Below are 15,299 nucleotides of genomic sequence, written 5' to 3'. Positions count from 1 at the left end.
TTGACGTCAGGTTCCATGACGTAACCGGAGGCGCAGTGGCCAGGTCCCCTGGTGAAATTCTTGTCCTTCCTAAAATAATATGTTTTAGGAAGAGCAAGGACCTGCGCAGTAGCTTTCCATGGCAGAGATTCTAGCTACTAAGTACAGAAAAATTGTCTGTATACTTTGTCTATGTCTACCTTTATGTTTACTTCATATGTCTTCCTTTATTTGTACCTTTGTGTTTTACTCTTTATCTACGTTTATGTCTACCTTTGCGTCAATCTTTGTTATTACCATTAGTCTGCCTTAATGTCTACCTTAATGTCTACCTTTCTGTCTACCTTTATATGTCTACCTTTGTGTCTACCTTTATGTTTTTCTATGTCTACCTTTATGTCTACCTTTATGTCTACCTTTGTGTCTACCTTTATGTTTACCTTTTATGTTGTCTACCTTTATGTTTACTTTATGTCTACCTTTATGTTTACCTATGTTCCTTTATGTCTACCTTTATGTCTACCTTTTGTACCTTCATGTCTACCTTTATGTCTACCTTTTGTCACTTTATTATCTACCTTTTAACCTTTATGTTCACCTTTATGTTCACCTTTATGTCTACCTTTATGTCTACCTTTGTGTCTACCTTTATGTTCACCTATGTTCACCTTCATGTTCACCTTATGTTACTTACCTTTATGTTTATGTTCCCTATATCTGCTTTTGTGTCTACCTTTATGTCTCCTTTATATCACCTTTATATGTCTACCTTTATTTCTATCTTTATGTCCACTTTTTATGTTTACCTTTCTTTTTACTTTATTTATCTTTATCTCTATGTTTACCTTCATGTCTACCTTCATGTCACCTTTTGTGTCTTTATGTTTACCTTTATGTTTTTCTTCCTGTCTACCTTTATGTTTACCTTTATGTTCTCCTTTATGTCACCTTTATTTCTACCTTTATGTCCCTTTATGTTACCTTTATGTCTCTTTCATGTGTCACTTTTATCTCACCTTATCTTCATCTTATGTCTAATCTTCACCTTTATGTCTACCTATATGTACCTTATGTTTACCTTTATGTTTTACCTTCATGTCTGCCTTTGTGTCTACCTTTATTTCACCTTTTACCTATGTTTATGTCTACCTTTGTGTCTACCTTTATTTCTACCTTTATGTCTACCTTTATGTCTACCTTTATGTCTACCTTTATCTCTACCTTTATGTCTACCTTTCATGTCTACCTTTATTTCTACCTTTATGTCTACCTTTATGTCTACCTTTATGTCTACCTCTTCAAGTTTAAATGGATAACGTATAGGACTTTTTACCATAAAAAAATTTGATTAAAAGACTAAGTTTTTTTAAGAGTGTTTTTTTGCATGGGATCCTATCTTTTTTTTCTTTGCCTTCCTCCTCCTCATCAGAGAGGAAGTTTTTTCTGAATTTATACTAAAAGTCGCAATCCATTATCGAAAAACTCAGTAATAGAAATGCCAATTTTGTAATGTTTAGCAGCCCTACTTTACAACGACTACACCTTTACAGCAGAATAATGAAATTTAATAAAGACGACATGAACGACATTTCAAGAAGACGACATGAACGACATTTCTAAAAGGTATAACAACTTTATCTTCACTACTTAGAAAGAAAATTAGTGCGTTTTCATGTTTACAAAAATTTACCAAAAATATGATTCAAGGACTAGAAGCACATAGACTTTTTCAAATGTCGTTTATGTCGTCTTTTATGAAGTAGCTATAGAAGGTTTGTTTAGCATAAGTCTGTTTATCTGTTATGAGCATATAACATTTTCAAGTGATAAAAAAATTGTGGCCACAGCCGAGCTTTCAATTTCGTGTTAATTTTTTATGGGCCTGTGTCATCATTAACTTTGTTTCTATAGCAGATAAGAAAAAGTTCTTTGCTCATTACACGAATCATTTTTGACAGAATAACACCGTACACTGGATATAGTCTTTCTGTAATTCGAGAAATATGACTGTTTTCTTACCAAAAATTTACTTCGTCATCTTCGAAACACTGTTTTATCACCAACTCTAATTTATGTGGTAACTTTTTATCTTTTATCGTAAACTTTTACAATAAGAATATTCAATCTCCATAATTAGGGGGGGGCGCAATATTCATATTTGCATGTCATAATCCGCAGAAAACAATTGATTTCAAAGAATGTTGATACGGAAGAATATGAATATATAAATCCCACCACCCTACCAATGATCGAGTCAGCAACGGCCTTGCACTGAAATCTAGGCTTTGCACAACCTGGCCTTACAATACCAGCATAATGACGATACACAAATATATGTTGGCGAATAAAAAATGGGAAATTTGAAGATTAAAAACGGATGCAAACTACCCAAAATGACCATTGTCACTACATAGCAGTTATTTTGCTGTGAAATCCATAAAATGTTCACTGAAAAAATTTCACTTTACTCGAGTCGTGCGATAAAGCTTAGAATTCACAAACCAAATCGATGGGGAGTACGACGAGGGGTACCAGGGGTCTTAAGACCTGGCGTGGCAATGTGTGATCTGTTAAACAAGAGTAAACGATTTAAGAAAAGGTGACAACTTTTACAGGGATATTAGTTCAGTTGTTTACCTACCTGACAGAAGAAACTCTTTCAATTTTTTCTGCAGCACGTGCCTTAAGTTGTGCTGTAGCTTCGGCCATTTCTCTTCCATTTCATTCAATTTCTCTCTGGCAACTTGACGTTTCTCCTAGTTTATCATCGAAGTGTTAATGCAATGAAATTTTCCTATACTTTTTAATTAGATTGAAAAAATATTTAAATGTTTACAAGCAATTTAGTATGTTTATGTCCATTTTACAGTGAATGGAAGTCGACTAATTTCAACTTCAAAAGTTGTTCTCTCGTTCAACTTTTATTGACCACAATGTTTGCTTATTTGACGTCATAAGTAATACGGAAGTCGCCCAGCCAAAAGTAATGCCTGCTGCCATGTTCAAATGTGCACTCATTGTGTGCACTACTTATGACGTCAATTTAGCAAACATGGCAGCCAGAAAATTTCACACTGGACATGTCGAAAATCGCCACTTTGGGCGGCTATTAAATCGGTCTAGAAAAACCACTTTCAACTCTGTTTCCATGAAAAAGATATTAAGAGCAAGTACTTTTGATTAAACAAATAAAACAAGTTATGAAAATTTTGCATTAGCCTTACAACTGAGAATGAGACTCGGTCTTTGACATTCAAGTAAATAAAGAAAGCAGAACTCTTAACTTACATGTCTCGTCTTCAATGATTCCTTCACTGTGTAGAACATGGGACCGAGTTCGGCTAACCAATATCCATCTACTGACGTCACACATTGCATGTATTCCTACGAAAGAGAGTAGTTTAGAATGACCTAGTACCCAGTCTACTAGATACCTGACTCCGCCGAAATCTTACAGTTACGAGAGAAACAAACCGCCATCTTGAAAGGTGCCAAACTTATGATATTATTTACAAGTAAAATCTGCTTTTCCTGAGTTGGCACTCAGTTACTGTGAGAGAGTTGATACTCAGTTACAGAGCAGATAATCTAGGTTTTGTTTTTAAAATTTTTAATAGATTTGGCTATTTAAGCTTTCTATTAACTTATTCTTGATTTTGAATTCTGCTTTTCGCACCTTTAGAAATGGCGTCCATGCCTCATCTGCACACGGTAATAAGACATCTAAGGGACTGGGTTCAAATCATTGGTATTTTAGAACCACAAAGACAAAAGACAATCGATATTCAAGGCAATCGCTCAAACAAACCTTGGAAGTCATGACCAGTTCGTGGTAGACAATATAGTCGGGCGTGAAACCCATTCCAAATAAGGCACTAGTTGGATGAAGATGACATGGCATTCCAGTGCGCATGTTCACGTACTCTCCGATCCCCTTTAATACATAGAAGATACTCATTGATCTACTTCGATCTACGACACAATTACGCAATAAGAAAGTTTGAACAAGGATCCATATTGGATACTTAAGTTGCACAACGATGAACAATGCTTAAATGTATCGTTTTGAAGTAAAACGATAATTTAGCATCATAGAAAAAGTGCCAGCGAACAGTGGCAAGCGGTTCCTACCTTTAGTCTTGCAGCTTGATGAAAGTATGATGAGCAAATGCACTTTCTCACGACGTCCCAGTCATTGCCACATGATTTCAACTCCATACGATGTTGTACCATGATATCCTTAAGCTGTCCCCGAACCTCCCGCACTTTGCGGATCGCTTTGACGTGAATGAAATGTTCCGAACACCAATGGCTGGAGTAGCTGAAGAGAGAGAGAAGAAATTCTTCACATGAGAATTCTTTACATGGATGTCATCAAATAAGTTTTTTTCAACTTTATGTTTGCTTACTTGTTCGACCGCCATTGTTGGTAGACATGGAGGTATGTGAGATGATCGCTCTCGGGAACAGAAAACTTCTCCCTTGCCGCATCACTTTCTTCCTCTCGTCCTTTGGGTCGATAGAATATTGCAGGAACTGACAGCATCGAGACTATGGTCTAAACAGAGAATCATTTCATGGACAAACTGTTACTTCGTGAGCAAACGCTGTTTTGAAATAATGTAGGATGTCATATTTGCAACACGAGAAAGAGTAAAAACTGTAAGAAGAGTACAATCTGTCGAACACTTAAGGAATAAAACATGTTTACTGTGTTTGCACAGGCTTATGTAAACCGAGGAGACCTTTGGGAGAACTCGAGAGCAGATCAGTGCAAGCCCGAGACCGAAGGTCGAGTTAAATCAATTTATCGAAATATCGCCCAACCCTAGAGTTAAGTATGTTTGGGTGTTGGGCACAGTGTATAAAGTGAATGATTTAAACACAGGGGCATCGTTACATGTTTGTAGATGTAGATCTTCCAGGTTGGTAGAGTCCTGAGAAGAACAGTTGACGTTTCGACATCCTTAGTCAACTTCACAGTCAAACTCTAACCTGAAACTACGCACAAAGACTGCACAAGTCATCTTTGGAGTCGAGTGAGGAGTAAATGTAAGCTTCGCTGTATTTGTTGTCTTGTTCAAACGTCATCGTATTGTGAACAGAGGAAATGTGTGGGTGAATCAATTGCGTATTGTTAAATGTTTATGTTATTGTGGGATTGAACGATATGAAGCAAAACCACCGTACCAACACTTCCTCGCTACACTCCATATCCACAGCAACAATCAACATCTTCGACATTGCTGGATCGAGAGGAAACTCCACCATTTGTCGACCGAGTGGTGTTAGGCTACCTGTGTTATCAAGAGCTCCAAGAATCCACAGTTGATACATAGAGTTGAGGATGTTGTCCTGTTGAACAATGAGACAGAAATTTGAGTCGGCAGTTATACGCTTACGCATGTTTTCAGGGGGGAGAGGACGACCGGTGTGGCTGCACACTACCTGTGGAGGTGGATCCATAAAATGAAACTCGAGTAGATCTTGAACTCCTAACGACTTCAGCAACAAGACAACATTTGAAAGATTTGTTCTCTGGATCTCCGGTACCGTTGATATCAATAGTTCATTTTTGTAGTTGCTCTCCGTATAAAGACGGAAGCATTGACTGTCAATGAATGAAACATGAAATCATTCAAGAATCTTTTCACGTGATCAACATTCGTCACTACTCACCCAGGTCCCGTTCTGCCTGCTCTACCCGATCTTTGATTGGCGTTCGCCTGTAAGAAAAAAGCGAGTCGTGATTCGTATAGTGGGCTTTTTTCTCAGGGCAAGAAGAATCATGGGAACGCACCTGACTGATAGGATAGACCTGGAGTGCGTCCATACCTATCTTTGGATTAAACACCTTTAACTTACAGTAACCGCAATCAATAACAAAGATGATACCATCCACTAAAAAAATAAAAACACTCGTATTTTATTTTGTAATGTTTTCACCATATGGTTAAGGGAAGACTGCCGCAAGTCCACGATCATCATTGTGCACCCCTAGTTATCCAGAATCTTTGTTTGCATTTCCTTTAACTAAAATAATATAGGTAAGTACTACGACTGTCAAAAAGCACAAAACGATTGACACTCTGAAAAAAGTAACCATTATTTATTTTTTATTTGTATGCACGCAAAGTGATGGTTTCTGACTTCCCGCAATCTGATTGGCTGCAGCAGGGGGCAGCTTTTTACGATATCTTGACCGTGGTCTAAAAGTGATATTTTTTTGCTATGTATTTGTTTACAAAGGGAAATTTAAATTTTAAAATTGATTTAAAAGCGATGTAAGTTTTGAACGAGTAAGCAAAGTGTATTCAGATGAAAGTTATCAAAGCAAGAGTGAATTTTACTATTCACACGAAGTGAATCTTGTAGCTACAAAAACAAAGCAATTTCAGTATAAAAAGCCGCATGTCAGCCATTTTACAACGCGAATTTCTTCGTTATGAAAATAAAAATTAAATATGTTATTTGCCATTTAGGACGGTACGTACACAAAAAATATCTCACTCGGTTTCTGAAGCGTTCTGAGGCCGACTTTGCGAAAATATTCTTTTCCGTACGAAACTCACAGCCGGTAAATAACATATATTTATTGAAAAGCATTAAGAATAAAAATTGTTTACTTTTTACAGTCAATCGTAATGTGTTTTACTAAGTATTATTCAATTGATAACTTTCTATTGCTCGATTATCCAATCAAAGACCAGTGCTATTATCCAATCAATGACTTCAACTACTATCAAATCAATGATTTATGCTATTATCCAATAGGCGACTTATACTATTATCTAATCAACGACTCGTCAATGTTTTATTCAATCACCAATTTGTTCTATAACCAAAAAATGAAATCATCCAATCAGTGACTTGCCTGTCAGCGAAGTTTCGGCAATATTTGTAGCCACGATACACTTTCGAACACCTTCAGGGGATTTCTGAAATATCTTCGCCTGGAGATCCGAGGGTAATTGGGAGTAGATAGGGAGAATTGCGAGTAACGGAGCATCGTCAACTTCATCCAGTCGTTCTGCGAAAAAAAGGAACTGAGCTCAGCAAAATATTCGAGTTACCAATTCAAGTATTCATTCCTATGTGTGGTCATTCATACGATGCGAGTTTACAAGTACTACACTCTGGTTAATACTTATACTAATTTACACACACACACGCACCCACAAAACCTGTTTTATAAAAAGATAGAAACACGAAGAGATTTCTTCGACTCATCCCTCCCCCCCCTCCCATTCTCAACAATCAAGCATGGTTTACTGGTCAATAACTTTATTGTCAACAGTTATTATGACTTATGATAAAAAAAAAAACATCATAAATCATCGAGTGAATTGAAGTGGGATAATTTATATGTCAATTGCCAAAAGCAAAAAGTTATACTTATGTTTAAAACATTTTCCGGTCAAACACCACGGTATTTAAAGGAAATGTTTCGACATCGTAAATAATAGTACTCCAATGGCAAGTTGCTCTTTCCCAGAAAAAAATATTGATTATAGCATTTTTTCTCATGGAGTTGAGCTTTTCTTTGGAACAACTTCAATTTGCAAGTGTCACTTAGTTTTAACGTCTACTCAAACGGAGTTTGAATGTAAGCTGGAGTATCTATATTTTAATTATAATTGTACTTATAATGAGCACATTATTTTTGTGCAAACTAATGTTCTGATGGTTTTAAATCCGTGTTTAAATAAAGTCAAATTGAAATAAAACAGAAATGGTCATCATCTCAATAGATAACGTTTACATACCTCGTATTAAAGCACAAGTAACTTCGATATCTTCCTGTCCTGGCATAAATATCAACAGGTCACCTAAGAATAATTAACAATTATTGGACGAGACTGATGATCAGCTTCACTTCAGCAGACAACATTGACCGAGTCTGAATATTTCTTGACATTATACGAAAGCTGAATTCGATAATTGTTTTATTATTCACCTCAACTAACTGAAATATCATCAAAACTGATCAATGTAAAAATTTTCCAACCTTCTCCAATTTGTCCTTGTCAAACTGTTTTTTCAAGTTCTTCTCGTTTAAATATAAAAGGTTTTGCATTTCGTTTTTAGAAATCGTGTCAAACCTCGCTATTATTTGATTTTTTTTCAAAACCGGCTTCTAATGGGGTCAATAATCGTAGATATAGAGAATTATTTGTATGTAGATGACCAATCACAGCCGACATTGTTTACATAGTGAATAATAATTAGCAATTATTAGACGAGGTTGAGCATGATACGAAGAATTATTAAGAACAAGGTCAACGTTATCTGCCGAAGCAAAGCTGAGATCTGAATAATTATTGATATACATAAGAAAACCGAATTCAGCAATACTCGTCGAAGTTAAGCCAGAGCTAAGACCATCAAATCAATCAATCAATCAATGAGAAATTGCAAGTCAATTATCAATACATTTTAAAAGAAAAATAAAAATGTCTGTTCAAAGTTTTTCTGTTATGCATTATTGGTATTTTATAAAAGAAACAAAAGATGTTTTTCGTGTTTGTACTGACTAATGCAAACCTCGGAGACGTTTGTACATAAGAGCTCTCAAGCAGATGCAACCCTCAAACTTCGGTCTCGGCCTTGCACTGATCTGCTCTCAAGTTCTCCCATAGATTTCTTCCTTTTGCATAAGCCTGTGCAAACACAGTAGAGATCTTTTATTTCTTAAACAATAATACACAGTAAATGTCTCTAACATTCAATATTCAAGCAATACAACCATTTCTCTAGGTAGCGAATTGAAAACTGTTCAACTATGTCTATGTTACATGTTTATAATCGTCATGTTAGTAGAGTCCTGAGGACTGTTGTTGTTGATGTTGACTGACGTTTCGACAAACTTAGCGGTACAACAACGACAACAAAAACAACAACAACAACAAAAAAAAGTCCTCAGGATTCTACTGACCTGGACGATCTACATCTACAAACATGTAACGATACTCCCATATTCAAACCATTTACTTCATGTCTATGTTTTTACCTTTTGAAGGTGTAAGATGTATTTGTAAAGCTTGTTTAACCGCAGCATCAACGTAATCTTCCACAACGTTTTTGCTAAAGAATATCTCGACCGGAAATGTTCGACCAGGAATCTAAAACGTCATTAACACAGTGAACGTCATTCAGCCACAAGGCGAAAATCACTCCTAATCATTACCTTATAGACAGGGGCGTTCCCGAAGAACACTGCGAATTTGTCGGAGTCCATCGTGGCCGATGTAACTATCAATTTGAGATCACGTCTTCTCCCGATAACCTTGATAAATAAACATGGAAATTATTCACCGTGGTTCGGCGCAGGGTTGGCAAAATACCCGGCATCACAAGCTGCGTTGTCGCCAGGAAATCTCTCACTAAATTACTCGCAGGAAATATATGTATTCTATTCGGTAGAAAATTTCTCAAAAATATTAGAGTAGATTTTAAATACCGGTGCATCAAAAATTAAGTTAGATTACACTGTAAATTGACTACTTTGTAAAATAAACAATTTCACTAAGGGATGTAGAGGAAACTGCTGACTGACATTTGCAAACATGTTTTTCCAACAGATATCAATGAAGAATTTTCCAGGAAATCTCAATTTTTTTAAAATTTGCTGCCCGGAAAGTAAATACTTTATCCAGGCCTGATTCTGTGAACACACCATCGTGAAACACACGGCTGTAAGAAAATAGCCATGTGATACAGACCTCCCTGAGAAGACCAAACAAGACATCTGTATTCAAAGATCTTTCATGAGCTTCGTCCATAATGACTGCACTATAACGATCCAAGTCGGACTCGTTCAACGATTCTCTCAGTAAAATACCATCCGTCATATATTTGATCATAGTCGACTATATGACAAAATGATAATAAAACAACCCTCAAGCGGAAAGTCATTCTAAGAATATACAACAAAGTATCATACTTACTTCCGCTGTACAGTCTTCAAAACGTATCGCATAACCGACTTCCTCACCAAGCTCTACCCCAACCTCCTCGCTCACTCTCTTCGCAACTGACATTGCGGCAACACGTCGAGGTTGTGTACATCCAATTATACCGTAGTTACTGTAACCATCTTCGTGAAGATACTGTTTTAAAGTGGAAGATGAATGATGGTGTGAAGATGGTTATAATGATGGATTGAACACGATGTTAATGTGTGAACAATGATGGATCACATAATGTGACCAATGATAGATCAAACATGATGTGAGAAGACTAGAAGGAATGAACTATGAGGGATCAAACATGATGTGAGCAAACTTGAAGGTATGAACTCATTATGTTGTTATGTTAACCAACCTGCGTGAGTTGAGTCGTTTTTCCAGATCCCGTTTCACCGACAATAATCACAACTTGGTTGTCACGGATAACATTCAATAACTAAAAACAAATATGACAGAAAATGGATTGTTCATCATAACTTCAAAACTTTCCATAGACATACCCTACGTATCATATGAAAACCCTCCCACGACGTAGCCTCCCGTTCGCATAGTTTCAAATTGTCCTACAACCCAACCCTACCCCGCGCATTTTACCTCTTGTCTGACGGAGAATATCGGCAAAAATTGTCTCTGTTCTTTTAATGTTTTCTGTGTAGCAAATTCACTTGTGCTTTGGCTCTTGTCCTTCATGTGATCTGCAAATCTTTGATTTTCTTTATAATCCTCCCCTCCGGCCTGATCATCCTCCTGAAACACAAAGCTTTCGTTAGTGGTCGTGACAAGAAGGCAAAAATGGATGAAATTTTCCGATCTGCTTGTTGTTAACATAATTAAATTCTAGTGACACATTACTTAAGTGTATTTTACTATATTACTAATCAAGTTCTATAATAATACCTAATCTAGTGATATATCAATAACTCATCTAGTAATACGTACGTTGATAGTTAATCTTGTTTTACATCAATGACTGACCTAGATATATAATAATTCCTATTCTAGCAATGGTAACAACTAGTCTATGCTACGTAATAACTTCTCTACGTTATTAACTAATCTAATGACACATAATAATCTATTAATACATTTATAGCTAATTTTGTGCTTTATGAAAAGCTAATCTAGAAATAGAGATACACGAATAACAATTTTGCATCAAAAACAATTTTGGTGATCTGACATGCAATGAAGGTTAGGAATACTGATGACGCGCTCGTCTCATTAACTGCTGTTCATATCAACTGTGTGTGTTAACGTGGGAGATAGGTTTGGGTTATGATTCGACAAACACTGATTCTGCAAACCTTTATAATTTTATCCTCAAAAATTAATTCCACAGCAATATCACTGTGAAAGACAGTTACGTATACTGTTCTGTCAAAAAATCATTTCCTACCAATATAATACAATCTACTTCTCACGATCAAGTGATCTCTGCTGATACAATCATACAAACCTCGTCCTTCTTTTTCTCCACCCCAAGAAGATTGCCAAGTTTGGTTCCCGCTAGTTCCCAGTCTTTATGCTGAGCCTTCTTACGCTCTTTCTCCTCCCTATACCTCCTCACGGCCAGACATCCTTTACGGCTTATGATCGCCATGTCAGACGAGGCATCCTTGAAAAAAGAAAATATTTTATCTTTTTCTCAGTTATGCAAAAAAGCCGACACTATTTTGGCAAATGGGAGTAAAAGATCTGCAACAATCACCAAACGAAATTGCAAGCAACTTTTGAAACATTCGCCACCTAAAGGTTTAACAACAGATTTTCTTTTGCACTGTCAATACCGTACTTTTCCGAATGACCAACCCAATTTCCTGAATATGTTGATTCTAAAAATGGGGGCGACTATCACAAAAATATCCCCCTCGCCACAGCAATACCCTGGTATCCCAGTCGCTGGCAACAACGCATCAGCAGTACAAGGACGATTCTCGTCTCCTTTTCATTCAAACCTTACCTTGACAGGAATAACTGGTTCAGGTTGTTTAGTAAACACTATTCTTCCATCAAGAAATGGAGGAACCATGTTATGAACAAGTAGATGAACTTTATTTTGAGTTTCTTCTTCAAAATCTTCGTCGACTTCCAAACGCTGTACCACACCACTTGTTAACATTCTGTTTGTTTCCCATTTTTCGATGTCCTGAAAAGTTAAAAAAAACGATGAAAAACAAGTTGGGATGTGAGGAGTGGATGACACAAAATGTTTTTGTTTACCTTGTTGATCTGCCGTTGCTGTGCCGACATTCGTTTGAACTGTTTCTTCGCTATGGCTTCTTCTTTCTGTGCCACATATTCATCGCTAACATTTGAAAATGGATTATGGTTTTCATCTTGTCCACTGTCCATGTCATACCATGCTCGATCCAGACGCTGAAGAGCAAAGAACAACCTGGTTAAAACATGCCCATTTACTCACATCCTTGATTTACAACAACAATATTTTTAAATCTTATAATTTATTTTAGAATCATATTGTACGCACACGATAAAATTGTATAAATTTGGAGTATCAAAGTCTCCAAGGCATGTACTAAACTACAACGCACTATCATACTAAAACATTTGTTTATTCCACTCGCTGTTCTTGATTCAGTCAAGTCCATGGCTTGTGACCGGAATATACGTAGCAAATAGTTTGGTATGATTGTATGTTATAATTTAGTACACCATCAGAGAATATACATAATATTAATCCTTAGGATTAATATTTAGTAGACGCCTTATAGATTTTGTTTCTTTCAATTCACGTATTCATGTTCTCCCATATTAACTTCTTTTGCACCCCCGCCATCAATTGTGCTGGCTGCAACAGTCACACTGACTGTGGGCCTAAAAACTTTAATACATAGCATGGCTGGAGAAAGACTTACTAAATACTAAATGTTACCAGAGTTGTACATATTTCAATTTTCAATTAATTCATTGTTTCCATATCTACTGGACTTTACACACTCAGGACTGTAATTGGCCGCAATAAAAATCTTTGAACAGTTCTCTTTTTGCGACCAGTATACGACAAATAAAGTATATACCATAAATACAAATAATGTACATACCATAAATAATCAGCTACCACATATTTATATAAACGTGATGTGTAAAAAAACAGGACCTTTAGAAAGTGATGTATTGTGATTTCACTGTCTATCATAATGCTAAGCCAGCAAGTGCGTTGAGTATCCATTACCAGCTGAAAATTTTATGTAGTACAAAATGAAGCATATTCCAAATAAAAAGTTCATGTTTAACTCAATATTTGAGAAGGAAACAAAACAATTTTTTATTTGAATAGTTATGTTTGCAACAAATTTGAAATAAAACTATTCAAATAAACAAATTGTCTTGTTGCCTTCTCAAATATTGAGTTAAACATGAACTTTTTATTCGGAGTATGCTTTATTTTGTGCATTGAGTATTGTCAGCTAACTTGCATTACGTATATGACATATCTTTGCTACAAGCCTGAAAGCTTTTATCTCGTGGGAATTTAACTTAAATTCTAAGATCAAAACGTGAATAGCAATGCACCATTTGCACCAGCATAATGATTTGACATTGAAATTTTACAATAGGTTACTTTCTGTTTCTTTCTAACAACCTGTATATCATCTGTGATTGCAAAATACATAGGCAACAAACCTTTTGTTCTTCTTCCCAATCTTTTCTCTCACTTTCTGACATTTCTTTCTTATCATGGCCATCATCTTGACGACCTAAAAGTAAGTGCCAATGATAAGGAGAAGTTCCATCACTTCTATTCAAGGTCAATTAAAATCATAACAATGAATCGTCATAACAATAATGTTCAATAGGATTTCAAAACTTTTCAAGAACCTTTTCCATAAGACAAACGTGGAGTTACACCAAAACTTTTCTTCTGGTTTGCCCAACTGTTGTATTTGTAGGTGGGAGTTAGAGCTGGTGTGTCGGAAATATTTTTTGGATGCCTAAGAGTAAAGAAGAACAATAAGTTTTTATGATGAGCCATTGATAAATATGAGTATTAAAAATGTGACTATATACCGTCTTTCACTGCGGTCTCTTCTTGAAATGTCGGATCTTGCAGGTGATGGCGTATCCCAATTTCTTCTTGAAGGTGTTGATTCCTCTTCATCTTCCCACGATGTCCGTGATGGTGTCCTTAGACCTGACATAATAACCATAGTAAAAAAGTAAGCTAGTAAATTTGCAAGCACTTCATGATGTTAATCATACCTCGATTACCATAGCTTGGTGTATATTCTCTTTCCTCCCTTGATCTCCGGCTACTTGGTGTATCTTCCCAATTATATCCATCTCTGGTTGACCTGGTGCTATCTCCTCTGCTTCTAGAGGATCTTCTCGATCCTTTATCTTCCCTACTGTCCCTGTTAGATCTTACCTTATCCCTATGATCTTCTTGATTTCTTTTACCCTTGGTATTTGCATAAACCCCTCCCCTTCGCTGCTCTCTATCCCTCTCATCACGCCTTCTTTTCTTTTCTCTATATTCATCACTAACCCCTCCTGGGTGTGAAGGAGTCTCGACCATTTTTGAACGATAATGTCTATGTTTTGCCAAGGTAGACATGCTGTTTCTTTCATCCCCATCTTCCCAAGTTTCAGATCTTAAATTCTTCCTATTTCTCTCTTCCTCTTCCTCCCTCTCTTTACGTTTTTGCTTGGCAAGTTTCTGTAAACCAAGTTGGCTACCTCCCCCAGTTGAGCTTTTTGTCGCAGACTTGTTGTATTTTTTAACAACCAGCCCTCCAGGAGCATCTGAGGATCCTTCAAGTCTGCTAACAACAGATCCATCAAAACTCATAATTCCTCCAATAAGTCCCTACCAACACGAGTTATTTGATCGATAGTAGCACCAAGTATAAGTTCGGAGCGGTTCACAACTCAAATCTAGAGGCAGGTCATTATACTTTATACATCAAGACCAGCCTATTTCTTTACGTTGAAAAACTCAAAAGAAAACGACAACTTATGTTATGCCGTAATGTTACCCTATCAAATTTATCAGATCGCGATACAACTCCAGTTTAAATAACTCTCGACTTGATATCCAAAGTAAGAAAGTATATTCCTATAGAAAAACGTATAAAAAACGTCAATAAATCGACATTTTGCTATTGTTTTGCTTCAACGTTCCATTGATCAACGACTTCACTGAACCTATATGCGATTCCTTTTCATATATGCGTTTTTCCTTGTTTTCCCAATGTTTTGATATTCCTTAGTTCGACTGAAGGTGATTTACGTTTTAAAAGTCAATACATATCTGTTAACTAATTTCGCTTTTATGCTAAAATGTATTTATTATCTAACTTGTTTCCAAATTTCAGATACTTTCCTCATATG

The 15,299-nt window shown here is 36.3% G+C and overlaps 1 protein-coding gene across 1 annotated transcript; it reads right to left on the bottom strand.

Annotated features, from left to right (window-relative positions):
* Nucleotides 1-1,469: 1,469 nt before the first annotated feature.
* On the bottom strand, nucleotides 1,470-15,183 carry LOC124436291 (pre-mRNA-splicing factor ATP-dependent RNA helicase PRP16-like). Its single transcript, XM_046986207.1, is given in 26 exon segments — nucleotides 1,470-2,546; nucleotides 2,621-2,693; nucleotides 2,696-2,735; nucleotides 3,268-3,363; nucleotides 3,788-3,913; nucleotides 4,111-4,300; nucleotides 4,389-4,537; nucleotides 5,170-5,334; nucleotides 5,428-5,590; nucleotides 5,659-5,705; nucleotides 5,780-5,880; nucleotides 6,854-7,009; nucleotides 7,746-7,808; nucleotides 8,990-9,101; nucleotides 9,167-9,265; nucleotides 9,702-9,848; nucleotides 9,927-10,088; nucleotides 10,303-10,383; nucleotides 10,542-10,694; nucleotides 11,404-11,562; nucleotides 11,908-12,093; nucleotides 12,168-12,323; nucleotides 13,593-13,666; nucleotides 13,788-13,900; nucleotides 13,977-14,100; nucleotides 14,169-15,183. Coding segments are annotated over 26 exon segments (3,597 nt in total). The 5' UTR covers nucleotides 14,758-15,183; the 3' UTR covers nucleotides 1,470-2,473.
* Between the last annotated feature and the right edge of the window lie 116 nt (nucleotides 15,184-15,299).

Source organism: Xenia sp. Carnegie-2017, unplaced genomic scaffold (genome assembly GCF_021976095.1).
Source record: "Xenia sp. Carnegie-2017 unplaced genomic scaffold, XeniaSp_v1 HiC_scaffold_16, whole genome shotgun sequence".
NCBI lineage: Eukaryota > Metazoa > Cnidaria > Anthozoa > Malacalcyonacea > Xeniidae > Xenia > Xenia sp. Carnegie-2017.
This window is presented reverse-complemented; position numbering and strand designations above follow the sequence as displayed.